At 47.9% G+C, this 27683-nt stretch overlaps 1 protein-coding gene across 3 annotated transcripts in view; it reads right to left on the bottom strand.

Annotated features, from left to right (window-relative positions):
* Positions 1-230: 230 nt before the first annotated feature.
* Clpb (caseinolytic mitochondrial matrix peptidase chaperone subunit B) overlaps positions 231-27683 on the bottom strand; it is a 116833-nt gene continuing 89380 nt past the window's right edge. For all 3 annotated transcript variants that reach the window (XM_051192398.1, XM_051192400.1, XM_051192399.1), the window contains 10 exons: positions 23173-23287; positions 14383-14460; positions 12926-12981; positions 8393-8437; positions 7682-7843; positions 2312-2468; positions 1717-1790; positions 1436-1555; positions 1138-1242; positions 231-544 (listed from right to left, as the gene is read on the bottom strand). In XM_051192398.1, the coding sequence (XP_051048355.1) occupies positions 296-544; positions 1138-1242; positions 1436-1555; positions 1717-1790; positions 2312-2468; positions 7682-7843; positions 8393-8437; positions 12926-12981; positions 14383-14460; positions 23173-23287 (1161 nt within the window). In that variant the 3' untranslated portion in view covers positions 231-295. The remainder of the gene's footprint in view (positions 545-1137; positions 1243-1435; positions 1556-1716; positions 1791-2311; positions 2469-7681; positions 7844-8392; positions 8438-12925; positions 12982-14382; positions 14461-23172; positions 23288-27683) is intronic.

Raw genomic sequence — 27683 nt, 5'->3', positions numbered from 1 at the left:
AGAGGGGGCATACCGCTGCCTGGTCCCTGTCTTCTTCCAGCCAGACTTTTCTGTTGCCACACTTCTGGCAAAATGGTAATGTTCTAGTGACATCACAGGATGGAGTCCACACTGAAGTGCAGACCAGGCTTCCCATTCCTTGCCTTGAAGATCATAACAGACTATGAACCTCACAACCTAGAAGGCAGGGGAGGGCACCAGGCCTTGGGGAGGCATGAGGGGATGGTAGGTCAGTTGCCATGCCACAGCAAGGGGCCTTTATTAGATGTTCAGGGTACATACAGGCAGGTGGCTTCTAGATGGTGTAGCACACCTTCTCGGGGTGCAGTGGTGCCCGGATGTCCAGTTTGCGAGTCTTGCTGTCCTTATCAATGATCTCCAGACGCAGTGTGGGTGGACGCTTCTCAACCTCAGGTGAGGGCAACTCTGGGCTCTTGAGAAGGTGCTTGTCTGAGTCCTCCACAGTGATGCGCAGGGTACAACCCCCTGGTAGGAGGTCCTGCTCATAGGCTGCTGCCAGCTGGTTTACCACACGGCGCTCTACCTGCAGGTGGTGGGAGGTGACATGGCCATCACTGCCTTGGCCTGCACCTGACCTGTAGCTTAAGCCAAGAGCTGGCTTTTGTCACTTACTGTTTGGGCAAATCAGAGCCCAACTCAGAGCCTCATTTCTTACTTACAAATCGGGCTTAATGGCAACTAGCTCACCAGTTACTGCTAAAGGGTCTATGATGTTAGTTTATGAGTCTCTCAGCCCAGGTTCTTCTAATGAGGGGTCATACTTATTCACCCTGCTTAGAGACTAATGTTTTGTTTTGTTTTTTGAGATAGGGTTTCTCTCTGTAACCCTGGATGCCCTGGAACTTGCTCTGTAGACCAGGCTGGCCTTGAACTCAGAGATCTGCCTGCCTCTGCCTCCCAAGTACTGGGATTAAGGGCACAAATCACTAATGCCTGGCTAGAGACTAATTTTAATTGATCATCTTTTATTTTTAGTTCTGAAGGGGTTTCTCTTCACTGTTGTATGGATAATTCTAGCAGCTGAACTACAGGGAGACCAGCTGAGCCTGAAAGTTGTGTCTGGGTGCACCAGGAAGGTGTAGAGGTACTACGCTTGTCTCAGGCCTCTGTGCTTACCTCATGCTTGATGGAGCGGGCACCATAGTGGACATTGTAGCCATCAACCAACACATCTGCCACCTCGCGGTCCCACAGTAGTGTGATGTTGTGCCTCTGCTTGGCCTGAGGTAGGTCAGAGAGAGGCCTGTCTGCATGTTGCCCACCTAGTACCACCCAGCTCTAGGCACACTGGACCAAGGGTGCCTTGAGAGGCTGTGCCCCCAGGACCACTGGTCCCATACCAACTTTAAGGGGAGTCATTCTTAAGAGTTCCAGATATCTTATCCCCATCCATGGGTAGTCAGCCCCGTCTTACTCTCTTGGCCCAGAAGTTCAATTCCTTGTTGACCAGCTGAATGAGCTCTGAATGGCAAAAAGGGAGGAAGTAGACGATCTCATTGATCCGTCCCAGAAACTCATCTCTTCGGAAGTGAGCCTGCAGAACCAGGTTAAGGGTAGAGGCACTCAGTGATGGTGGGTGGGAAGTTTCTGGACCAATGGGGAAGAGAGGAATTTCCATGTTTCTAGTGTGGTTCCTCTGTCCCCAAGCCCCAGCAGGAAGTCAAAAGAAAAACTCAAGTCAAAAGAAAAACTCACTTTCAGGATGGGGCGGATCACATTCTCCTTAAAGTTCTTTGAGATGGTGATCTTGTCACTAATCTGGACATCCCCTGTGAAGACAGATCAAAAAGGACTTACCCATCACACTCAGGAGCTCTGGCTTGCTGTTGAGTGCATGCAGCCATAGTCTAAGGTCGTAGGCTTTGTCCTGAGCATCTCGGCTAACTTCTGAGGCTCTTTGGCTCTTGTGGCCACAAACCACAAACTCAGATTTGATTGGGTTGAGGCAGAAGACTCATGATGAAGACCGGAGTTCTGACTCAGTAAAGAGGCTCAAGGGCTCATCCTGAGGAGACAGGCAGATGTAGTCTCTCTCTAATGCCATCTCCAAGACCCTCAAATGTAAGGCCTTGCCCTCTTTCTCTAGTCCCTGGGGCTGGATTGTAGGTCTGAAGCCATCCTATAATCCAGTGGACCCAGGCTTTACTGAGGGAGGGGGCACTCTCTCCTGTCCCCACTGTTCTCTGGGATAATATCTACTTTCTGCTCTAATGATCTCAAGTCCTTTTCTGCCCCTAGGTACACCAGTTGTCAGATCATCTCCTGCAACAGCCCAGGTCATACATCATACCAAGGTTTTCAGCAATTCGATTTCGGCTCATCTCCAAAGCTTCCTGCCTCAGCTGCAGTGCATGCTGGGCGATCTCATCACTGGCTACATTGGAAGTCATGATGAAGATAGCATCTTTGCAGTCAATGGTCTTCCCCTTGCCATCTGTCAGGCGGCCCTGGTAAGGATGAGGGATAGCATGTTTAAGAAGCTGGTAGTTGAGTAGGCTCCATCAGACAGCTGTTGCCCCCTGCTCTAAGTTCTCTGGGCATAGGCCTCACATCCTGACAAGGGCTCTACCTTTAGTGAGGTGTACCTGCTTTTGGAACCTCAAGGCACCCAGAATTCCTGGCTTCCGATGGTCAGTCTGACTTCCAACCAAACACCTTCTTTCGGAGGATCACTCTGGGTTGGAACTCTCTGAGCCATGTCATGATCCTGGTCTAGAGGGTCAGTGAGACCAGGAAACAAATGATGATGATGAAAGAAAGCCTGGGCTACTGTGTAAGTGCATCTTAGAGGATGTTATGAGGACCACAAGTAGTCACTGGTAAAAGAGATTCAGGAAGCCATACTGGGCAAATAGATAGCTGTTACTCCTATGGCTAATGAAATCTAGTAAATTCAGTTCTACATCTTTATTTCTTTTCTTTTCTTTCTTTCTTTTCTTTTTTTTTTTTTTTAAAGACAATATGTAGCTCTGGCAGTCCTGGAATTCACTATGTAGACCAGGCTGGCCTCAAACTCACAGAGATCCACTTGCTTCTGCCTCCTAAGTGCTGGGATTAGAGGCATGTACCACTGTGTCTGGCTTTTTGATAGTGCATTCCATGAACGTGTGGGTGCCTGCAAAGGTGAAGAGTGCACTAGATCCTCTGGAGTTGGAAATACAGGTGGTTGTGAGCCACATGACATGGCTTCTGGGAATTGAAAAGCAAGCACTCTTAGCCATTGCCTCTAGCTCTCGCCCTCTCCCCCGCCTCTCACTGAATGAGACAGGGTCCCATGTAGGCAAGCCTAGCTTCATACTTATTGTGTAGCTGATGATGATCTTGAACTCTTGAATCTCCTGCCTCCATTTCCCTAGTTATGGGATTACAGGAGTATGCCACCATGTTCATTTTATCTAGCTCTGGAGCCATCCTCCATCCTGACAAAGAGGGATAGATGATGAAGTTCCTCCTTTAATCACTTTAGGAAATTTTCTTGGAATGTTTTGTTCTTTCCAGAAGTAACATTGAGGAAACCATCTCTCCTGTCTCTCTTGGAGTCAGTCATGCCAAAGAATAGGAAAAGGAACAAATGGCAGAAACAGAAGAATAAAAGAACAGTGCTCTGAAAGCAACCAGGTCATACATCAAACCTCAAGGTATACCAACAAGACAGTTGTGATGGCAGTGAGCAAGGCCTCAATAAGAGGGATCAATGGAGTGAGTGTCAAGGGTGCACATGGCGAGGGCACCACTTCTGTCACCTGTCACCACAGTACTTCACTCCGCTGGACTGAGGACAGGCTGCTCGTCACTGTCCAGGACGAGGGGCTGGCCCAGGGGTCCAGCACTCATTTGCTGTTGCTTGAGTCTTTACAACCACAAAGAACTCAAGCTCAGAGTCTTGCAGCCAGAATACAAGACAACAGCCACAAATTGGCCCCAGAGTTATGCTGTCCTCTCTGCCCCAGTCTAGAGAGCATCCCAAGGGTGCCTTGTGTTTTCCTCACTGGATTTCCTTCTAGGCCAAACTTAGTTTGAATCTTTGCTTCTTACTGGAGACAAGTGTGAGGGAGAGGGAGACAATTTCGCCTGGGGTTGTCTGAGGTATGACAGAGCTAGAGAACATACCCTGGGGACAGATCACTGAGCCATGGTGGGCTCCTGCCCCAACCTAAACCTGTCACCATGTTTAGGTCAAACTCTTTCCCTTTTCCTGATGGCACCAGTGATAGCCTAAACTCCATGCATTAGCGAGTGCATGGGCATGCTGGGCATGCTTTTCAGGCTTGTTTTGCTTAGCCCAACAAAGGGGTGTGGCACTCCATGTGTTCACCTCTGTCCTTGCATTGAGGTGGGAAAGGGAAGCAGGGTCAGCTTTTGAGCTGTCTGCTCTTGTCCCTGCTCACTGTCTCTAACACCACAGAATCAGTGGGGACAGCTTGGACTGGGAGCCAAGTCTGGGTGCTTGTGTGATGTGACCAAGCATGTGCATATGGCACTTCACTCTGTTGTGTGTTCCACCCCGGCCTTCTGAGCCCATCTCTCATGACTGGGTTCACGCATTGCTGTCCTGGACAAAGCAATAACCCAGCAGTAATTTCAATGTGAGAGAACAAAGCTCTGGTTGTAACTGGGCCTCAGGATGGTTCCATGTGGGCCAGGGGAGCAGGTGCAGGACACAACTGACCCCAAGGGTAACTTTCAGTACTCACAACTCAGTTTTCTTGGCAATTAAGATGTGTCCCAAAGACGAAACTGTCCTTGTCAGCTATCCTGGCTGGGGTGCAAGCTCACCCCAGGCTTTTGGGCTGCCTGTCCGCTCTGTCAATACTGAAGGTTGGAATCCCTATGACTCCTTGGTGGGAAGAGGAGAAGGTAGCTCTCCAGGAGCCAGGCTTTTCTGGGGCTTTTACGCTTGGCTATAGCATGGTATTCACTGGAGATAATCCAAGTATTCATGGTGCTTTGGTGACAGCTTGGTTTTCTCTATACAGGCCTGGTGTGGTTCAGGGACTTCCATAACCTCCAAAGTCTGAATCACGCACCCTTATAACTGCTGTACTCGTTACTTTCCCTGAGCATAACAACTACCTCAGGTGTCCTTCTCCACTCAGCTTATCATTAACACCACAGGCTGTGCCCCTTCTGCCCTGTATAATGCCTCATGAATAAACACATGAGCTACACTCTGTGGCTTGCCTATCACTGTAGTGATTTCCTCTTTGAATCTTTTCTGATCTGTGCCAGGCTCCAAGTTTAATCTCTGTTAGCCTCTTGTGCTAAAGGCAACATGAATAACTTTTTACCAGAGTATTCCTAAGTTCTGGAGTTATCTATGGGCTGGTCCATAGGCATCTTATTCTCAGCAACTACAATTCCCCAGGTGTCACCTTCCTACAGATGGGGACCTGAATCTGCTGCTTGGCCTGTAGATTTCCTTGCTTCAGCTCATGGCTCAGCTATTACTCTGGCCAGAAATCAGCTCATGTGGGCACCTCTCTCTCCTCACAGGCAAATGTGCTTTAGACCAGGCTGCTGCAGCTACAGATGGATTCTTCTGTTGTCTCCTCACTGGGCCTCCTGTTAGGTCTCCCTTGCAGACCTGCCTTCAGGGTTTTTATAGAGTAAAATTCTAACCCTGTTGTTTAAAGATCTTTCAATATTGTGTGTGTGTGTGTGTGTGTGTGTGTGTGTGTGTGTGTGTGTGTGTGTGTCTCCTTCCTAGCTGTGTTTCACTGGCTACCTCATCTGTACCACTTTGCTCTTGCTTTCTGTCTGATGACACTAGTCAAGAGCTGTAGAACCCTGGGCTGTGGGGTGTCAGCTTTCTCCCTTCTCTGTGTTCGCCTCATAAACATATAGTCATATACATACTGAATACCAGTACTTGGAGGCAGATGCAGGTGGGTCTCTGAGCTTGAGGCCAGCCTGGTCTATATAGAAAGTTCCAGGATAGCCAGGGCTACACAGAGAAACCCTGTCTCAGAAAACAAAAATTACAGTTAGTCAACACAGCGTTTTGTGGCTTGGAGGGCTTGGGGGAATGGCTGGAGTGTACCAGTCAAAGTCCCACCCTCAATATGCATGTATGTTTAAATTTGGCTGAGTAAACTATTAACTGCAGCTTTGGATCAAGAGCATCACAAGTTATTGGGCTGGGCTGCCTGTTGGAGGAAGGAATCATGAGGCAGGACCGGGGTAGACTGGCTTTCATGGGAGGTCATTAGCATGTTCTAGATGGGCTGGCTGTCAGCAGCCACCTTACCTCTCTTGGGGCCAAGGAGGCCACCATATGAATCTGTACAGGAAGGCCAGAGGCCAAACAGGCTGCTAGCTCACCTCCCTGAACTGGCCCTCCCCTCCTGTGATGCTTCCTTGCGGACTAGCCTCCTTCTGGCCCTAGATGAAGGCAGTCATGGAGCCTGTAAGCTTTGGAGTGGCCTTCCTGGGTTAACCACCTTTAACTCAGTGTTACTTTAAGGATGGGAAGAATCGATTCATGTGCATTTCTTAGAATGGTGTGTGGTAACACACACAGTGCAAAGTCTCCAACTACTACCCTGCTCCCTTTCTACACACTTCCTAGGTTGGCAGGGATAGGTGTGACCCACAGCTGAGCTCCTGAGTCCTACCAACAGATCCTGAGTACATGTGTGTGTGTGACTGGCCCTTCTTCCTCTGCAGGCCAACTGACTGGGAAGATGGCAGCACACCTGGGGAAAAGGCAAAAACTCTGGGCCAGGAAAGAAGGAGACCGTTGCAGCTGGTGAGGACATTTAGATCTTGTGACTTGTTGCTTAAATTATTACTGTTCCCTGTGCCTCATGTGACATGGGAAGCAAAGCAAATCTTTATTTCCCCAAAGCTGGGGGGGGGGGGACCAAAGAAAAAAGTGACCCTGTCTGGCACACAGTGCTAGCTAGTACAGCTCTTAGCAAGAGAAAAGGCCCTCATCTCCACTCAGCCTTGGTCCTCACATTCTCCTGGTAGGGCAGGAACCATGGGGTGGGTAGAGGCTATCCCTCACGGTCCAACCCTGTTTCTACACAGAAGCTCAGTGGCCATGCAGTTATCATTTATACCTTCTTTTAATTTTGGTGTTTTCATCTGTAGCAATGGTGTAGGCCTGGAAAGATGGCTCTGTAGCTAAAGAGCACTGGCTGCTTGTCCAGAGGACTCAGGTTTGATTCTCAGAACCTACATGGTATTTACTATCTGTACCTCCAGCCCTGGGGGATCTGATGCCCTCTTTGGCCTCTGTGGGCAACACACACACACACACACACACACACACACACACACACACACACACACACACACACACTCACTCACTAATGCAAACTCCTTTTTTTGTTACTGGAGAACTTTTCTAGCTAGAGTGATGGTCACAAAGTCAGGAGCAAGGCTAGACCTAAAACTCTTGTCTCCCTCACCCCTACTCAATGGCACCTCTAGAAGGCAGTCTGGGAGACCATGAAATCTAGCTGGTTTCCCTTCAAGTGCCTCACCTGGGTCCTGCCTAGAGAGGGGATTTTCCAAGTAACTGAGTATATATGGGAGGAGAGGAACAGTAAACAGAGGACCAATCAATCAGACAGGTGCTGGGCCTTGGGCTCCTATTGCCTGCAGCCCCCATTAATGCTGACCACTTCTCCACCTTGGCCCAGCCTTCTTTTACCTCATCGAACAGCTGCAACATGATGGTGAGCACATCTGGATGGGCCTTGTCCACTTCATCAAAGAGGACTACTGCATTGGGGCACTGCTTTAGTTTCTTGGTCAGCTGGCCACCTTCTTCATGGCCGATGTAGCCTGGTGGAGACCCAATAAACTTGGCTACCTGGTATAGGGCAAGAACATGTTAGGAAGGGTTTTTTTTTTTTTTTTTTTTTTTTTTTTAACCCCAAGACAGGGTTTCTATGTATAACCATATAATCTTGGACGTCCTGGAATTTGCTCTTTAGACCAGGCTGGTCTCAAACTCAGAGATCCACCACCTGTCTCTGCCTCCTGCGTGCTGGGATTAAAGATATGTGGCACCACTACTCAGCTTTTTTTTTTTTTATGCTTTTAGCCTACAATATGGGGTCAGTGTGGGAAGATGGCTATATGCATATAGTATTAAGAGGGCCAGTCTCAGCAAGGATAGCCAGCTACAGGTCAGGAATCCTGCCACACTGGGAGAATAGATGGGTCAGTTACTTCAGAGCAAATTTTAAGCAGAACACAGCAGTGACTGTATTATGCATGTACCTGCCCCTCACAGGACAAATCCTAGGGCTGCTAGAATTATTGGAAGCCTAAAGGCTCAAATGACAAATCATACAAATCACCAAAGTAGCCATGATGGCAGACCCTGTGAGCCACACTTCCCTGAAGACTATCTCACCTCATGTCGTTCCTGGAACTCAGACATATCCAGTCGAATGAAGCCCTGCATGGAAGAAAAGCAGGTCTGTCAATATGAGACAGGAAGCAGAAGAAGGGCCCAGGCCAGAGCCCTCAATTATCCTAGGCCTTCAGGCCACAGCAGCTTGAGATGTCTGTCATATTCTCAAAAGTCCAAATTTTTCCTACTCTGGGCTTCTCTGCCCATTTACTTTCCCACATACCTTCATTTTCTACCTTCATAAGGCCAAATCACATCTCTGCCCTTCTAAATATGATTCAGGATGTCCCTTCCCTCAGGTAGCTTCTATTGGTCTCATTACTACATTATTTATAACTCCCATTCCCCTCTCTCACGCATTCCCAGAGGGTGTTCTACATGTGCCCAGCACTGAAGTTCTTGTCCTTGAGGAGTAGCTATTTGAGTGGTGCAGGCAGGCATGGTTGAGGTCAGCACCACCAGTGTAGATGGTGAAGAGATGAAGGACAGGATTCCGCAGTACTCCTCAACTCTGCAAGGCTGTGGGAGGCCTATGTCCTTTTGTTTTTCTGCTACAGCACACAGCTATTATTTTACATTTTTTTCTTATAAGGTACTAATGATGACTCTGTAGATCTCTCTCCACCATGGGCATATTTCTCAAAAAGTAGCCCTTTAGGGAGAAGGCCACAGTTAGTGCCAGGGAAAGAGGTGCTAGAGTGTGTGATTTAGCAAAGGTAGAGAGCCCCTTTTGAAATGGATACCTGGAGCTATGTATGAGGGCATCAAGGGTACCTGGCTACCAAAAAATTCTGCTCCTCTTTCCTTACCAAGCTCTTATAGAATGTACAGTACTGCTGTTCCCAAGAGCTGAGGGCAACATGGCACCAGGACACTCAGAAGGAGCCAGGCCACTGTTCAGGCAGCTAATTAGTGAAGTCTGAGTTGCCTGTCCTGTCACTGCATACAGGTACAGGCTGGAGGGAGGACTTAAATTCAGTGTCTCTCCCTGTGCAACACTGAGCTCTTGGCTCTTATCCTTGCCTCAGCAGAGGCCCGAGGAGAGACCTAAGCCAATAGGAAGGAAAGGGCTTAGAAAGACTACGTGGCAGGTGGTGAGTTCATGTGGCATGAGCAGCATTTTCAAGAGCATCTTAGCAGCTCATTCACAGAAGCTTCTAGAAAGGTACAGAACAACTGTGGGAAGTTCAGTGCTAACCAGAGGGAACAAAAATCTGCTAGAGTCACAGACACATTTCTGATGATAACAGTTGACATTTGATATGCTTACTACTTGGCCTGACAATGTTCTGAGAAAGGTACTAAAGCAGGACATGAAAAAGTAAGTCACAGACTGGAGTATCTTGTGTAAGGTCATGCAGGGTCTGCTGTTATGACAAGTACTGCCTTTCATTTCCCCCTCTGTCAACAAGCTGGGTTCTCAGACGTCTTCATTTGAGAGCTTCAGAGGCATGTGCTCAAAGGGACTGCCACAGGATCCAGAAGGTAGAGAATAGTGTTTTCTTACAGCAAGTGACCTCACCCCAGGTATTCTAGAGTCTATTTCAGAGTCTTGCTAAACAGCTTGGACAAGTTTTGGGGCTTAATATTCTTGGCTGGAATCTTTTGGTTACATGCAACTTTTTCCTCCCCTTCTAAGACAGGGTTTCTCTGTGTAGCAGCTCTGGTTGTCCTGGAACTCACTTTGTAGACCAGGATGTCCTTCAACTCCCAGAAATCTGCCTACCTCTGCCTCCCAAGTGCTAGGATTAAAGGTGTACACCACCACTACCTGGCTGGTTACATTTGACTTCAGCTTGGGGTTATATATAGTGAGATAACAGCAACCAAGGGCTCATCCAACATGCACTGACTATGCATTGTGGGTAGTATGTAATGTTATGAGTAATGGAGTTCAATATTTTGTATCACTGTCTCAGTAATCTAATGGGATAAGCAGCATTATGGAACTTACAACTTAGAAAACTGGTGAAAGCAGTCCCAGCCAATTCCACAGGGGAGGAGACCACATACTTGCTCTTAACCTGTAAACATACTGCCACTAAAACTCAAAAGTCTTTTGGGCTCTAGTACCTGACCTTATGATGACATCACAGAACAAAGGTTCTTTCCTAAGGATTATTAACTCTGATGAGAGTTAATAAGGCTGTCCAGTTGGGGAGAAATAGTACAGAAGCTGAGGGGAAGAAAAACCAATAAGCTTACAAACAGACCTGCTAAGAAAAATGTGCAGCTATAAATAATGTCTTGTGAGGCAATAAGGCATTAGTGTCTCTTCACAAACCAGTAAAATGAGGATCAGAGAGGCAGACCAGCGGACTCCCAGGCAGTGCTCAGCTCAGTTCATGAGCCACCTTGGGAGGCACAGGAAGAGCATTCCCATTTGTGATGGCCCGTGTGACACTGGGCTCAAACCTAACACTTTTTGCTCTATGGAGTGTCTTGAGGTATCAGGAGCACTGGCATCAGCTTATAGTCCAGGGTTTTTTTTTTTTTTTGAATTTTTGAAGGCATGTTTCAAACATGAATATCTATGGGCAGACAAGGTCCATGTAAACATTCTGTAATGAGTTGGCCCAGGGGGCTGGACAGAAGGTTTTATAGCAGAATCACCCATGATTTATTAAGTAAGCATTTTGGAGGGCCTGTCATGTAACTCATCTTTCTCTGGGAAAGAGATGAATCAAAATGTCTATATCCTCACCCCTAGAGCAGTTGAGAATAATGGTACTAAGAAAAAAGTGGAAAGCTGGACTCTGGGTTCATGCCTCCTCCTAACAAATGACCTTGAGCAAGCCTCTTGCTACTCTAGGGCTTCAGTTTTCTCAACTAAAAAGCAGATCTAACTTAGCATTGCTAAGTTCCTCATAGGATCAAGAAAGAACATATAGCAGGTGGGCATTGCTGGGGACAGGGTAAAGATGAGGGTGTAGTCTATGCAGCGTGCTAAAACCTGAGCAAACTAATGCTCACCACAACCTCAGATACCCTAAGTCAAGAAAGCTGATTTTGCAAGGAAGGAGCTTGGTGTACGAAAGCTCACTGTTAAACAGGAGGTGTAAGAAGGACATGGTGATACTTGCATTCTTAGGGAGGCATGTACTGATGGAAGACACCATCCCACTTGTGGGACACTCTGCACGAGGGTGGGGTGGGCTGGGGTGTTCTCCTGTTTAGATATACCACCTAAAAAGTGCCTGTATCATCAGTCTTTTATAGGGCCCCTTCTTTCTACAGCAGCAAGTCAGCAGATAGTCTCCTATTTCTAATGTGTATGAAGATATATTAAGACAGCATGGATAAGGAGATTATAATTTGTAATTAAATATTAACCTTTCTGACAGTATTAAAATTAAACCACTCAGAATTCTTCATCCCTAATCAGGTGGTTCCTGCCCGTAACTGCATCTTTCCTAATAGTCTTGCTAGTTTATGGCCCTTTCCAGAGTGCTAATTGTTTCAATCGCTGCCAACCTGATGAATTGTCCAAAGCTGCTATTTCGGTTGGAGCACATTAGCATGCTACACACTTTTTGCCTGCCTGCCTGCCTGCCTGTCTAGTAGGTCTGCAGTGGGTCTGGCAGAGGTTGAGCACAGCTGCTAGCAGACAGGAAGAGTTAAGTTTTCTGTCAGCCGACCCATAGAAGGGGCCCACACAGCCTGGGCTACCTTGTTTCTGTGGATTCCATGGATTCTTAGGGAGGTGTCAAGGGAGCAGGTGGTTGACAAGGGAATAGGAGTTCTAGACTCTACTGTTGGGTTACTTGGCTGGAAAGGGCCTTAGCACCCCTTCTTTGCCTGTTGGGGGTAGGGAAGATGTCCACAAAACCAGGCAAACAGTGGAATCTTGGGCAACCTCCTGGCAAATGGGGAACTTAGCCTTAATGTTGGTAAGATACTTAGCTTTTACTGAATATAGTATTGTCACCAAGGACTGCTTTCTCAAAAGTATCTCCTGTCACTCAAGGTCTTTAAAAGCAGGCGTGGATAAATGGCGCTGGAAATGGCTCTTTGCTGGGGAGAACCCAGGGCTGTGGGCTACCGGAAGGAGCAGAGCAGCAGTCCCAGTTGAGGGCAGATGCTAGATAAATAAGCAGCTGACATCATACTATTCCTACTTGTTTTCTCCAGGACCTCCCAAGTTTCTCTGCAGCACAGCTCTACCTGACTGGAACACCTACCTAGTTAGCCTTAGCTCCTTCAGAAGCCTCAATAAATACTGTATTAGCTGTGAGTACATCCAGCAAGGTGCTTGGCATGGACCACATGCTCAGCTATGTGTGGGTGAGTCTCATTTAGTTCTCCGAAATGCCTTAACTCAGGCTGGCTAAGGATGATCATTTCTATTTCATAGCTGAAGAAACTGAAGCACGGAGAGATTTAATTCCTCGAGCAATTCCTGGCTAGACCTGAGGCCTGCTTCTGGGGCTGAGCCCAGTTTTTTGACTGGCTGCTGCTTAGATTTCAGGACAACAAGCATGAATGGCAAGGTCTCCCTGGCTTGTAGACTAGACATTGGTCTTAATTCCTTACCTTTTTGGCATCTTTGTGCATATACTTGGCAGTCTGCTTGGCCAGCTCAGTTTTCCCTAGGAATAAGGGAGATGAGGTGGATCAGGATCAGATATCAATCTTTGGAGTAAAAGAACACTAGGGCTGGGAGTGGTGGCTCACATCTTTGATTCTAGCATTCAGGAGGCAGAGGCAGGAGGCAGGAGGATCTACATAGTCAGTTCCAGGACAGCTAGGGCTAAGTAGAGAGCCCCTGTCTCAAAAACAAAACAAACAAAAATAAAACCCCAACCCAAACCCATTAGAAATGCATGAACACTGACAAGCTCTTCTTCTGTTGATAGGGAGCCTCTCCCAAGGTCACCCACGGAATGAATTGTGAAGCCAGGGCCACAATGAAAGTTGGCATTGACTCCCAATTTTCCTGTAATGGAACCAAGGACTTTTTTTGTGTAGCAGCACCCTCAGAATGGTGGCAGGAGGACTCATAAGCCAACTCATCCTGTGAAGCTTAGCACAAAGCTCATCTCTTCTAGGAGTGCCCTGCTTACTTTACTGCCTCATGCTGTGCATTTTCCTTCCTTCCTTCCTTTTTGGTTTTTCGAGACAGGGTTTCTCTGTATTGCATTGGGGCCTGTCCTGGAACAAGCTCTGTAGGCCAGGCTGGCCTCAAACTCACAGAGCTCCACCTGCCTCTGCCTCCCAAGTGCTGTGATTAAAGATGTGCACCACCAATACCCAGCTCAGCCATGCATCTTTCTTAAACATGCAAGGTTCAGTCATTCAGCTAGATGCTGAAACCTCAAGCCAAGACAAGGCTAGAAGAGGATAGAGTACGTCCCACTGGCTCCACAGATCTTCTTGTGACAAAGAGGACAACTCCCAAGTGGTAGTTTGGAAGGGTTATCCGGAATGATGGTAAAGCCACTATGTGGTACATACAGCTTCATGATAAGGGTTACCAACTTTTTGTGATCTGAGGAGAGTCAGATCTATGAAGGTGCTGGGAGGGGAAGAAGCAGTAGTTAGACCATGGGGTGGGGGTGGGAGGGTAGGTAGGGGTGGAGCAAAAGCCAAGAATTATTTCAGAGGATATAGCACGACTGACTAGAAAAGTGCCCGCTTCCCACCACCACTGCAATTAGCTGTGCTGCGCACTGTGCACAGGAGTTTCCTGAGCCTCCCAAGGGTGAGCAGCCCTGAGTACAGCTCATGTGCCAGGTAGTAAAGGTGGTTCAGCTGTCCCCAGAGATGAGCCTATGGTGACATACTATACCTGGGCCAAGGCTAAAAGGCCCCAATGGCTTGGTACACCAAGTAAATTCACCCAGTTCTTGGTAGCATGGCACAGGATTAAGACACCCAGGTCTTCTTTCTTGGTTGCTCTGTAGCTGGGGCAGCTGTTTCTAGAGTTGTCAGGCTGAAGCCAGATGCTTTTCTAGCTCTCCTGCCCCAGTGCCTGATTTGCCTGTGATTACCTATTCCAGATGATCCCAAGAAGAGGAAGACCAGAGGGTGCTCCTCATCGTACCAGCCATTCTCCTTCCTCCGGATCGCTACGGCCAAACACAACACGGAATGGGGAGGGAGACAGATAAATCAATGACACAAAAGGCAGGATAATTATCACTAAGTATACAATATGTTTTACTGCTCTGCGCCCACTCAAAGTCCTCACTACCATTAGTGCTGCCTAATCTGATTAGCTGGCAAGGCCCCTAGAGATACCTAATCAGGTTAGCATGGATTTGGAAAGCTGCCCAGAGCAGATTTCGGATAAAGTTTTCCAGGATGAGCACTCAGCGTTGCCAGGGAAACCAAAAGGCGGGTGGATGGTGAATGGAGGTGAAGGGGGTGGGGGATTGGTGAAGGAGAATCTGAGAGGAGTATTAACTCTCCCTGGTCACCCCTCTCTTCACCTAGGGAAACAGTAGAGGCATGATTTTATGATGACATCTGGGGACCCAGGGAGGTGTAAGATTTGGGCTCTTTCTCATTTGGGGAAGCTAAGGACTGCTGTGTTGTGTGGTTTAAGAAGTGGAAACAGCCAATCTGGTTGCCAGTCAAGGGTCGTGTAGAGCTTGGGGTCTATCTCTGCTAACTATGGCTTCTTGAAGGCTGGGGGTGAGAAGTGGGACAGAGCCCTTCTTTAAGAGGAGATAAATGGTCAAGAGCTATGTATGAAGGCGAGGAAATTGAGTCTCAGCTATGGTGTGGGAGAATCAGGCCTCAAGTGGAAGAGCAGGGAATGGAGTTAGGCAGAGTTAAAAGAAGAGTCATTTATTGAACACACCATACACCAGGTACAACTGGAAACTACCAACAATCTACTTATTCAAGACCCACAGAAACACTGAAGGGAAAGAATTTTTAACTCCATTAAGTGGAACAGAAAACAGAAGAATGGATAAAGAAACTTGTTTAAGTTGTGTAAGAGTTGCTTCTTTCCCAAAACTTACCTTTATTAAAAAAAAAAAAAAAAAAAAAAAAAAAAAAAAAATCACAATACAGCCACTTAAGAAGTGAGTGCCAATTTGGGTCACACTAATGGAAATATGGTGCCTAGGAGCAGGAAGAGGGCAGAGCCCTGTGCAGTGTCAGGGCCTGTCTGCAGATGGAACAGTGTCTGGACTGGTCCCCAGAGTGTCAGAGGAGAATAAGAAAGGGATATATGTCAGAGCACAAGGCCTGGAAACTTACTCAATGGAGAAGGAGTCAACAGTCTTAGGGATGTGCCTGCCAATGGTGAGGAGTCAAGCTCCCCGATGTTATGCAGCTGAGCTTTAAAGCAGCTGCAGGACTAATAACAGATGACAGGGCACAGAGGCTGACAGGATCTGCAGAGGTGGCCATCACAAAGCGGGGGTTAGGGGATGGGGGAAGGACATGCCACACAAACATAAGAGATAGGTAGGAGTCTGGGCCACTTGTATAAGGCTTTCAGCCTTATACTTGTCATCTTTTTCACCTTCTAGAAACAGATGGAAGCAGTACAAACTCATGGAACCCACACTAGCCACCTGTGCTGCCAGGAGTTGCTCCTGGAGAAGGGCCTGGGGAAACAGCCTGATTGCTCCCCTGGGCTGGCATCTGGCTGGCTGGGGTTCTCTGAAGGGCGGGTTAGGAGGAGTACTCAGAGACCTCATGGGCCTGAACACAGGGATAAAGGGGAAAACCCCAAGCCTGTCTGAGGAGTCCCTGGTGATAACAGAAACATGTAGCTGGGGTGGGGGTGGGGCGGTATTCTGGGACAAGTTCAGGTAGTAAACTGGCAGAAGGTAAGACTTTGTGGATGCTATGTGTAAGCATGTATCTGTGGGGGCAGGCCTGAGAGAGGGTCAGCTGGAAGAGGCACATTCTTCCAAAGTTGGCAGATTTAAGAATCTATGTTGGGAACAGAGGAAGCCTGAAGCAGGTTTAGACTTTGTATATGTGGGGAGGCAGAAGGACCCAGCATTACTCAGACAGGTGGTATCTCTCCCCTTCCCTGCAGGGTATCACATTTGTGAGGTTCTGCTCTTGACTGTTCTTTTGGGGTAGCATCCTAGCCTACTGAGAGCTGCACATTGCTGGGCTTTGCAGCACACACACACACACACACACACACACACACACACACACACACACACACACACACGGGGGGGGGGGGGGGAGGGGAACACACCATGGAGAATGTGGAATTGAATTACGCCTGGGGCCATCTTTCCCCTTCCTTTCTAATAATGCACCTGGGAGAGAGCTCTTTATAATGCCAGGCAGACTCCACTGCACAGCTGTCCCTGGTCAATTCTGCCAGACCCAGGGCATGAGTTTGGGGTGGGCCTGCTCTAGGGTCCCTGTGAAACAGGCGAAATGCCAACCATTAAACAATTATAACTCTGGATATTTCTAATAATATCTGAAGAGAAAAACGGCCAAGCAGATGGAGTCCGACAGAATGAAAAATGAAGGCAGCTAGGAAAAAATGGGGAAGGCAAGCCCTAGGGTGTATATGGCTGGTCGGGTGGCTGAGGACTGATGCCTGGGGAGCCTGGAAGAGTCCAGCCAGGCTGGGAAAAAGGTTGGGCCACATGCATGCAGTCATAGTGCCTGCTGATACTCTCCTGTGGCTCAGCACACGTGCAACTTACATTTTATTGCACAACTTACTCTGTATCAGTAATGTCACATTTCCTCATTCTGATTATATGGGGCAAAATGGCCAGGGAACTTGATTCCTATTTTATAGGTGAGAATATACACAGACATTAGGAAACCTGCTCAAGCCACAGGAACATAATCAGAAGAGCAGGGCTTTAACCCCACCGTGGCTAATCCCTGAACATTCAGGGTCAGGAGCATATAGCAAAGGGAGGCAATCTCCAGCCCGACTCATTCTCAAATTTTCCCTCTATAGTCCTCCAATCTGGTGCACTCAGTCGTCTAGATCCTGTCCTCCCCATTCTTGGCTTTTCATAGTGTAGGGGGATGGGGAGAGGCTTCTACAGGGCAACTCAGCAGCATCCCCCTCAGTAAGCCCCAGCTCCTCAAGTTCCAACCAGGTGCCCCTTCTCTCATAAGCTGCGCTGGTGAGCATCTGGCTTGTGTCCTGTCGTGTCCCTTTCTAGATGCTTTCTCTTGGCCATGGCTGTTACTGTGAGACACCACTGAAGAGTACCTCTGTACCAAGTCTGCAGGATTAACTCCACCATAATGGCCTTAGCCTATCAGTTCTCTCATGTGAATTCCTTTACAGGGTGGTGTGGAGGAGAGGTAGGAGGAGGCTCGTTGGCTGACTAAGTAAAATACCTATTCCTTTATAGTCTGCTTCTTCATTTCTAAAATAGACAGTCTCATATGCTGTCAGCTCCCCCATGAAGATGAAGTGAGTTAATGGTTAGGAAAGCATGAAGAAAAGCTGTAAAGGGAGGGGCAATGATGAGGGTGAAAGTCATCGGAGTCATAGTGGTAGCAACGGTGGCAGTTAGTGTCGGCATTTTAAAATTTTGTTTTTTATTTATTTACGTACTTATTTATTGTGTGTGTGTGTGTGTGTGTGTGTGTGTGTGTGTGTGTTTGTTTTGAGACAGGGTTCCTCTGTGTAGCCCTGGATGTCATGGAACTCACCCTGTAGACCTAACATTCAACCTGGCCTCAAATTCAGAGATCTACCTGCCCCTGTCTCCCAAGTACAGGATTAAAGGTGTGAGCCACCACAGCACCACAGCCCAGCTCAGTATCAGCATTTTTGGTTTGTTTTTGTTTTTTGAGACAGGGTTTCTCTATGTAGCCCTAGCTATTCTAGAACTCACTCTGTAGACCTGGCCTCAAACTCACAGAGATCCACCTGCCTGTCTTCCAAGTGCTGGGATTAAAGGCATACACTACTCTACCTGGCTGGTATCAGCATTTTACAATCTTTCCTTCAACAGTGTAATAATCTCAAGAAGTATGAGGAGGAAATTAAGGAGCCAGACATGGAAAATCAATGTAAGGTGTTTTCTTCTTACCTGTGCCCTTATATCTGGGAAAGAAAGTGCCCCAACCTGAATTTGTTCTGGGGAGGCTGGTGCTGGGCAATCTAATTACTTAGGGATTATTTCAACTAGGTCTTCACTGGTTTGATTGTTTAGTGTTTGTTGATTAAATGAATTCTTGGTATTTCTGGGATGGTAAAAAAGAAGGCTGATTCTCCAATTCCCATTTTACAGAGGACAGTGGCTGGGAGAGACTCAGTCCTACGGGTGGTTTCTGCCACTCTGGGGAAAGACTTCTGGTCTCTCCTGAGCCTTCTAGGATGTCTTAGGCATCCTTTCTGCAGACAAGCTTTGCCATTTACTTGGCATGCACCCCTGAGGGAAACCCTGCCACGGAGACTGCGGGCTTGAGATGGGATGGTGTGCTGGGAGTATGGCAGAGCATTTGTACCTGGATGACACTCATGCTTGAAGCAAAAGGTAGACTAGGACATCCTGGGAAGGCTCTGGTGTACAGAGGCAAAGAGAAGAAACAGCTACCTACTCTCAGCCCAGGGCTCTGCTTCCGTCCAACTGAAGGTTCTGGGGCAGCCTGGGTAGCTGATATCAAACCACCAATGTAATGACAGGTGCTCACAGGAAGCCCAGGGGAGGGCTCTAAGTCCAGGGGAGAACTGGAAAGCGTGCTAGGGAGGGGCATGTGGTAAGGCCCTGGCAGATGTGCTGTGGAAGGATAGAGTTGCATGAGGGAGGGAGTACAAGGAATTCTGAGGATCTACTGGGACCTGGGGGAAATGTCTGTAATGCCTGTGTCCTTATACAGACACAGTTCTGAAGCTGCAGGCTAACCTGCTGCCCACTCACGAGGTCAAAGGCCAAGAGTATGGCTATAATTAACAACCTCACAAGAGTTCCCTTTCCAGTAGGCTTGTGAGCTACCAAAGGGCAGGTGCTGTAGCTTGTCTTCTTTCCTCAGAGCAGTTGACAGGGGCAGACAAGGGGCCATACCACATAAGTGAATTTCGCAAACTGCTTCAGCACCTACTGTGGAGAGTGGATAACACAAACATGTCCTGGTTTCTTACAAGGAGCCTGAAGTTCATTGCTCCTGAATTGGGTTAGCTAGTGTGTAGGGCTGGGCTGGACCCTAGGGTGACAGGAAGGCCTAGGCTGAGAGGGCAGCAGTCACGGACTCAGATGGGGAAGGCAGCATCATGTGTGTGGGAAGGCAGGGGCAGGCTGTAGTGGCTGGTGTGAGTGCAAGCAGGGGCAGTGATGGAGGGGGCAGCAACACCAGCAGTGGGCCCTTTGTGGCACATCAGGACAATAAGGACCACTCAAAGCCTTCAACAAGGGAGTAGTGTTTAGATTTGTGCTTCTAATGATCACTCTGGCCCAACAGGAACACCAGGGGAAGGAAAGGAGGCCAATGCATGGCTGGATCAGAGAGTATCAGGACATAATGGTGCATGCTGTCAACATGTCAGGTTCTAGAGTCATCTAGGTGACAAGACTCTGACCATGCCTGTGAGGGATTATCTAGACTAGGTTAATTATGGTGGAAAACCCACCTAGTTCGTGGGTGGTGCCACTTCAAGGGCAGGGTGCCAGACTCAATAACAAGGAAAAAGTGACTAAGCACCAGCATTAACTGCTTGCTTTATTAGCAACTGCCTGAAGTTCCTGTTACCATGGTTTCCTGCTATTATGGACTATATTCTTGAACTATGAGCCCAAATAAAATCTTCCTTCTGTAGACCAGGCTGGCCTCGAACTCAGAGACCTACCTGCCTCTGTCTCCCAAGTACTAGGATTAAAGGCCTGTGCCATCACCACCTGGTTACTGTTAGGTGTTTTATCACAGCAATGAGGTAAGTAAAAATTGTATAGGAAAAGTAAGAGAAGCTAAGAGTGAGAACCAGGGAAGGGAATGGCAGAACTTGATACTTTAGCTGTACTGTGTGAAAAGGAAGGCGGAGCCAAGGAAATGTCTACATGTTTATCTAGGAGATCAGTGAATGGAGGCCTAGATCTGAATATGCTCAGCAGACAGCCTTCCAAGGTGAGTGGGGCTTGTCCTGAGCTCCCAGGAAGTCTGCCAGGCAGGATGACATCTTCCATCCCTTGACTGGGTTCTGGAAGGCAAAGCTTACTTTCCATGCCCATGTAGTATATAGTTTGGCCTCATGGATCTGGTGACCCAAACAGACAAGAGCAGCCTTGGGGGCCTGGTTTGCAGGGCTGGTGCTTTAGCTCCTCCATTTGTAAGGCAGTAACTGTGCGCCAGCCTTGCTAGAAGCCCCGCAGCTGGGGATCACACTGATAAATTCACTGTATTACTTTGCACAAATCAATATCCCAGCACTTACCAGGGGTTGATGTGACCGAAATTGGTTTCAGCCAATTCGTGAGGGTAATAAATGGCCATTTATCAAATCAATTCATTCTGCAGCACTTCTCTGGATGCCCATCCTCATGGTACCCATGGGGTGCCAGGCTATGTCCCCATCTAGACAGTCCCTAACACACATGTGACACTAGCTTGGAGAATCCAGAAAGACCTGACATGGTCTTTGGATCTGCTCCACCCTCCTCTGCCTGCTGGAGTTCCTGGGTAGAAACACCTCATGCTTTGACCAGGCTTGCAGCTGTAGCCACTAGGCTGCTTACTCTTTTTTCTGGGCATCCAGAAGTTCTGGGATCTGGTCACAGGAATGAACATGGCGCAGGGCATTCTGAGTGTGATCCAGTGGCAGGGCTCCTCAGAAAGGCAGGTGTACAGCAAATGAAATAAAAAAAGGTAAAGCTCTGTACAACATGGGTCCCAAGGGCACTGTCATGTGGTAGGGTCACCAGAGCCATAGCAGGGCCAATCTATATACAATGGGGCAAGAAGTGGGCCTTCCTGGCAGCTAGTTTACTGCTGACCTCATGCAGAGTTCAGAAGACAGAGAGAGGCTTTCAGGGAATGGAGTTCCCAGGGTGCATATTCTGACAGCTCTTGGAGGTGGAGAGTAGATCACCCAGTCTGAAGCAATAGCAAAGGATGACATCAAGACAGGCACCAGAGGTCAGCTCAGTGCTGGGGAACAGGCAAGCTGGGACTGGGTGCCCAGTTACAGGTGAAAGAAATCAGCTCTGGCTTAATCAAGAGTACAGGACCCAACACAAAAAAGTATTTCGAGGACAGGGACTACTTTGTGGGCTGTATGGCAGATAGAAAAACATGGGCTTCAGAGTCATGGGGTGTTGGTCTTGGCACCTCACAACAAAAGTAAGCAAAATGATTCCAACAAAGGAAAACAGCATCTCAGTGCCCCTGTAAAATGCTGTTTCTGGGCTTGAGGGTCTGCTGAGAAGTGACGGTCAGAGGTTAAGAGAAAGTCGAAGGAAACAGATATATAAGAAGCAGAATCATTGTTAGGGTAGCTGTAGTCCAATCCGTGTGGAAGTGAGACTCCAACAAGTGGTTTGTTCTATTACGTCTTCATGTGAGGCTCCCATCTTGAAAGTGGCAGCTGGACACAGATGTGCATAACTAGAACCCAAGAGCATCCAGGTGCAGATTGGGCCCAATTGGTGGCTCTTCCCAGCATTGATAGAACCTTGCAGGTCACCTACTGACTTCTAGATGGGATGGGCGGCTTTGGTCCCTAGGCTCCATTCATCTGCTAAAGGAGTCAGGCCCCTGGTGAAGGGCTCATGAGCTCTCCTGATACATGGGGATGATGGAGAGAAGGTTAGGCTCAACATGTCTTGGGGTAACGCCATCATTTTTCAATTACTCCCTAACTTGTCCCCAAAGTGGGCAGTCTGGATTCCAGCCTGATGGCTCTTTTCTTAGTAGGCAGAGCCTGGTGAGTACTGAACAGACACTGGGCAGCATGTAATGGGATGAGATACTTAGAGACTAGAGGGGCCAGACAGTAGGACTGACTGACAGTTTAGGCATAGACAGTTTAGGATAGAGGGTTCACACTCTAGCTGAGTGGAAGATAGCCTAAAGGGCCTGTTCAAAATATAAAGACTAGGTTGTGACTTCACAGGTGTAAACCGAGGCCTGAAACTGGCTGCTGGTGCAGAGAACATCCTTGGACAATCACTTGTCTCCAGGGGATGACCCCCCTGTGTTTAGTCTGGCACATGCAATTGTTTCCCTACCTCACCTCCCTCAAGTCACCCTGAAACAGGCACAGGTCTGAGTTGTAGAACAAAGGTGAGGCCCCTCCCTTCACCAGCACCCACTGTACACACCTGCCAAGAGAGAGAGCTGTTGGTAGGAAGCCCTCAGGATGGGAATGAGCTCTTTATCAGTGGGGGAGAAGGCATTTTTTGGGATGTTTTCTGATGATCTGGCCATGTAGTTGCTGGCAAACCACTCTCAAAGTTTGGGAATGAGTCCTGAGCTGGCTGGCATATGGGAACTTAAGTCTTATCCTAGCTCAGCTGCCACCCTCTCTGAGTCTCAAGTGTCCCAGCTTAAAAGTAGGGGGTGGGGTAGTGGACCAGATAATGGCAAGAATTCAATTCCAAGCACAGGAAAGTAGCCTGGATCAGATTTCTTAAATGCAGCACCATGCCTCTGTAAAATGGTATTTGATGATGCCCATCTCATAGCATTGCTATAAGGACTAAATGACCTAAAAGATGCCAAGAGCTAAAGACAATGCCTGGCATACAGATGGTACTTGGCAAATGATAACATGAATATAAACCGCATCTCTCTGGCGTTGGGGCGGCTAGATTTGCACCTCTGTGGTGGAGCACAATCTGCCCTGACCCTTTCCCACCTGACTAGTGTTGGGGACTCACCAGCACCCACGGTGGCAATGGCACTCTCCTGGCCAATGATGTGTTCCTTCAGTCGCTGCTCTAGTGGGAAGCGGCGCCGCTCTTCTGCCTCACGCTTCCTCTGCTTCTCCATGTACTGGGGGAGAAAGAGCAAATGGTTCAGGGAGGCTGGGAAAACTGCAGATGTTGGGGCTCCAGGGGCTCATGACCATTGAAGGCTGGTCCAGATCATCCCTGTTTAGGACCCACTGTTTAGGACAAGCAGGAGGGCCAGGGCCTATTCACAAACACTTCTTGGACAGAACCAATCATGCTCCTTGGGGTTTGACAGCCTTAAGTGCTTCCATCTATCCATTTATTCACTAAATAATGCTCCTGGAAGATTTTCTGAATGTCGTAAGCCTATCCTGACTCCATAGAGCTCTTCCTAAGGGCAGGCTCTGGTTGCTTCTGGCATGGACTTTGATCCAGCAGCAGCATCTGGAGAGTGTAAAAATTAATGTAATGTGCTGGTCCAGATCATCCCTGCACACCTTTAATCCCAGCACTTGGAGGCAGAGACAGGCAGATCTCTGAGTTTGAGGCCAGCCTGGTCTGCTGAACGAGTTTCAGGGCAGGCTCCAAAGCTACAGAGAAACCCTGTCTTAAAAAAAAAAAAAAAAAAGAAAAATTAATGAAAGGGTAGACACAAAAAAGAAGATTAACAGGTGCTGGAGGAGTGGCAACTGGGCAGAGGGGGCTGAGGGTGTGGGCCTGAAGGGGAATCATTTACTGAAACAGAAATAGGCAGATCCTAAACTGAGACACAGATGCCAGGTCTTAGGTGGCCCTAGTAACTAGGGCATCTTTCTTGGGAGAGAGCTGACAAGGTAAGGCCCTGTCACAGAAGTTGTGGTTGCAGATTGTTCTTGTGGGCAGAGTGGATGAAAAATACCTGCTGCTTGGGTAGTGTTTTCCTGTTATAGTAGTGACCTTGACAGAAGTTAAAAAAAATAAATAGCAAACAATCCAATTTTGGCTGTTGCTATCAGTCTGTAACTGAAAGCTCCCATCAGTCCTCGGTTTCATATGGAGCAATAATTCGGCACCGATCCCAGTGGAGTGACGCTTGCCGGCTGGAATCCAGAGTGTCACTGTGCAGCTCCCTCAGGCGCCACATACATCACCTGGCTCTGCCAACTCCAGCCATATATCTGCCTCTTCCTCCTCCCTGCCCACAAGCCCATTCAGCACTCAGGCCCACTGGGCTGGGAGGTGCTGATGGCAAGACACAGACTCTCTCTCTCCTCTCTCTCTCTCTCTCGATGGAATAATGTCAACTTTGGACAGAGCCTGAAGGAGCCTGAAGATGAACTTGGCTTGCCAGGATTTGCTGGGCACATTTACACACAGCCATGACACTGCTGAGTTCCAGGCACTGTGCTCAGCACTTCATCCGGTGCCTCAATTTTTCAAGTCACCTCCTACCTGGGGCTCCTCTTCTGGTTGATAGTGAACCATTATGTGGCAGAATGAACAAGCATCTCTGTAGACAGATATGAACGCCAATGACCTCGTCCATTTAAGAGCTAGTGACTTGGGTAGTGAGTTTTCCTCCCACGATCTTAGCTCCCTCACCACAACACAGAGATAGTGCTCATACCTACCCTGTAGGATGCTTTAAGGAGGAAACGAGATAAACACTTGGCAAAGCCTGGCAGACAGAAATGTGGGTGGATACTAAGTGGTAGTCAGAGTGACTCAGATGTCTTCGTTCGAAGCACCTACCCTTATGAAGCATTTGAGCATATTTTTCTCTCTACCTTTCCTTTTCCTTCCAGGACTGGGGTTTGCGCCTTGGGTTCTTCCTCATGTTAGGCGAACATTTAATCCTGAGCTATATGCCAGCCCTGGCCTTGGATAATTACTACTTCCCTTTAGGCCATCCCGTAACTAACTGGCTAATCTGTCCTCTGTTTTTTAGTTTTTGGTGGGGGGCAAGTTCAGGATCCTTTTTAATTTATTTAGTCACAGGGAGAGGACCATAGACTGAAAGAAGAGGTCCTCAGGCTTAAGCGGAAGCTGGAACCAAGTCCATCTGGGTGTCCACTGTCTGGGAAGCATTTCCTGTGGCTCTCTCTTTTGGAACCTCATTCTGCAGGTGCTGTCTTCACATGGTCCACTTCTGGAGATTCCTTGATGATCTGAGGCAGCTGTCTCTGGCCACCAGTTTTCCTTACATGGTATTGAACTCTGTATCTGCATTATTTTCCATCTATGGGACCTTACAGAACACACCTTTACCTTTTGTGCCAGGCAAAGCCACCTAGTGAGACTTTTTATTCCACTTTGTTGAGTGAGGTATGACTATCGTGGTTCCCCAAGTATTCTCCAGAAAACCTTTCTTCTTTCTTTTCTTTGAGGTCAAGATTTTATGTAGCTAAAATTTCTTAGACAAAGGGCAAGAGTCTCTAATTACTATGGAAGTGTGCATGGGGCAACAGGTATGAATGACTGGTTGCTTTCTTGGCAGTTTCATAGATGGTTTTAGGAAAGGTTCCGATGAAATTAACCCCTAGATCACACTGGGATCCTCCCAAGCTCTTGTCTCAAATAGCTATTTATTTAGAAAACAAAACAAACAAACAAAAAACCAACAAAAAACAAAACTGGAAGTATATCAGATTTCTTTGGTAAAAATGTACAAGAGGGCTGACAAGATGGCTCACTGGGTTAATGTGCTTGCTTTGTAGACCTGACTGCATGATTTTAATCTCCTTCCATGGGAGGGCAGCACAACTTCTGAAAGGTGCTCTTTGACTTTTACACACATGTGCACCATGGCATACACAAATCTGAATTTATATACATGTATTATGCAAATCACAAACATGATAGAAAATGTGCAGCATGTTGGGGGTTAAATGAGGCCACATGTTACTGCTCTGTTTCTTTGCCAAGGTGTAGAAGGGTTTGAACTAAAAAGTGTACTAATTACTTTTTAATTTGTATTGTTCTACACTACTAGGGATTGAACACTTGGCCTTGTCCAAACTAGGCACGAGTCACTTTTTAAAGGTATCTGTCCTGAGCCGAACCTTGTAGAAAGTCAGTTGAAGAAAAACAAAACAAAACAAAAATCTAAATAACTGAAGAAGGAAAACACTTGATTTGCATTTGTTCAACCTGGGGGAGAGGAAGCAGAAGGAGAGGAGCTCTGAGGGCTCCATGGATGCAGACTATTGCTGTGCCTGGCTTTTTGAGGGGACCTGGAGGAAGGCTATGGGACTGAGTTCAAGGGTCTGCTTTAGTGGGGCTCCACTTATCTAAAAGTCATGGCAGGTAAAGAGCCAACAGAAGCAGAGGGTGCTGGACTAAGGTCCTGTGAAGGGACCGTCAGGAGAGCAGCTGTGGGGAGTGACCATTCTCTTAATAAAAGCCGGGTACAATTAACTTCAGACACTCTCACCTGGAGCTGGCAGCAGCCAGCTTCCCATGCTGCATCTTGGCTGGATAATCACAGCCCCTGGTTTCCATCAGTCTTGATTTAATATGGCACTCCTCCTGGCTATGAGTGCATTTACAGGAAAGGGCTGGGAGGCCTAGCTAAACTTGCTCCACTCAGAGCTGAGTGGCAAGGCTGAGTGGCACGGCAAGGGAGGGTTAGGGTAGAAGGAGTGTGACAAGCATCTTGATCACTAGGCACGCCTGAGGGGACAGGCTTGCCAATGAAGCTGGTAAGGCAAGGGCAGCTGAGGTGTTGGTAGCAGGTGGGCAGAATAAGTCCCTGGACAAGAGTGGGGTTGTGAGGTATAGAGGAAGGAACAGGAGAGGCCAGGCCAAGCTTGCACTTTCTCTTGGAGGAGAGGCAGCCAGAGACACTGGCTGCACCCATACTCTCAGGTATGCCCTAGACTTTTGATTCCTAATGCAGATCTGAACTTAGGTCATGGTCAGGAGTCTATGAGTCCCTGAGATGTGGCGATAGGAAGAACTACACAGGAAGGTCAGCAGTGGGGACGGAGGAGACGGGTAGGAGTGATGATAGCTGAGGAAATCCAGGGAATCCAACACAACAAAACTGCCTTATTGAGTTATATTAAAAAATATAGTGAGTCTGAGGGATGCCAGTCAAATGGGAACAGGAGTCTAGGGGGTGAGAGAGAGAGGAAGGGACCTGAAAGCCTCTTGAACTAGCCCATAAAATGCACTCCATGTGAAGAGGGCTGCCCACAGGGCAGGCTCCACGGCCCGTTTTTTCACTTTTCCAGTCCCTCCTCTGTTTGTGCTAGAGATGTGTTTTAAATCTCATCTCTCTGTGGTAATCCTTCTTGGGGCTGGGCCTTTTTTTGTAGGCTCCAGAGCCATCCTGACAGGGGTAGGCTGTTTCTCCTGATGCTAACAGACCTGGCTGGAATTTACTTATGTGATTCTGACCGTGTCACATCTCTGTAAATAGCTGTGTTGTTCCGAAGACAAGACTGGTGAGAGAAGGTTAAGGGCAAGTAAGTGGCTATGGTGAGGAAAGAGTTGGATGCTCTCAGATCCAGGTT

The sequence above is a fragment of the Phodopus roborovskii genome, unplaced genomic scaffold, assembly GCF_943737965.1.
Source record: "Phodopus roborovskii unplaced genomic scaffold, PHOROB, whole genome shotgun sequence".
Taxonomy (NCBI): domain Eukaryota; kingdom Metazoa; phylum Chordata; class Mammalia; order Rodentia; family Cricetidae; genus Phodopus; species Phodopus roborovskii.
The sequence above is the reverse complement of the archived record's forward strand: the minus strand, read 5'-3'. Positions and strand labels throughout refer to the sequence as shown.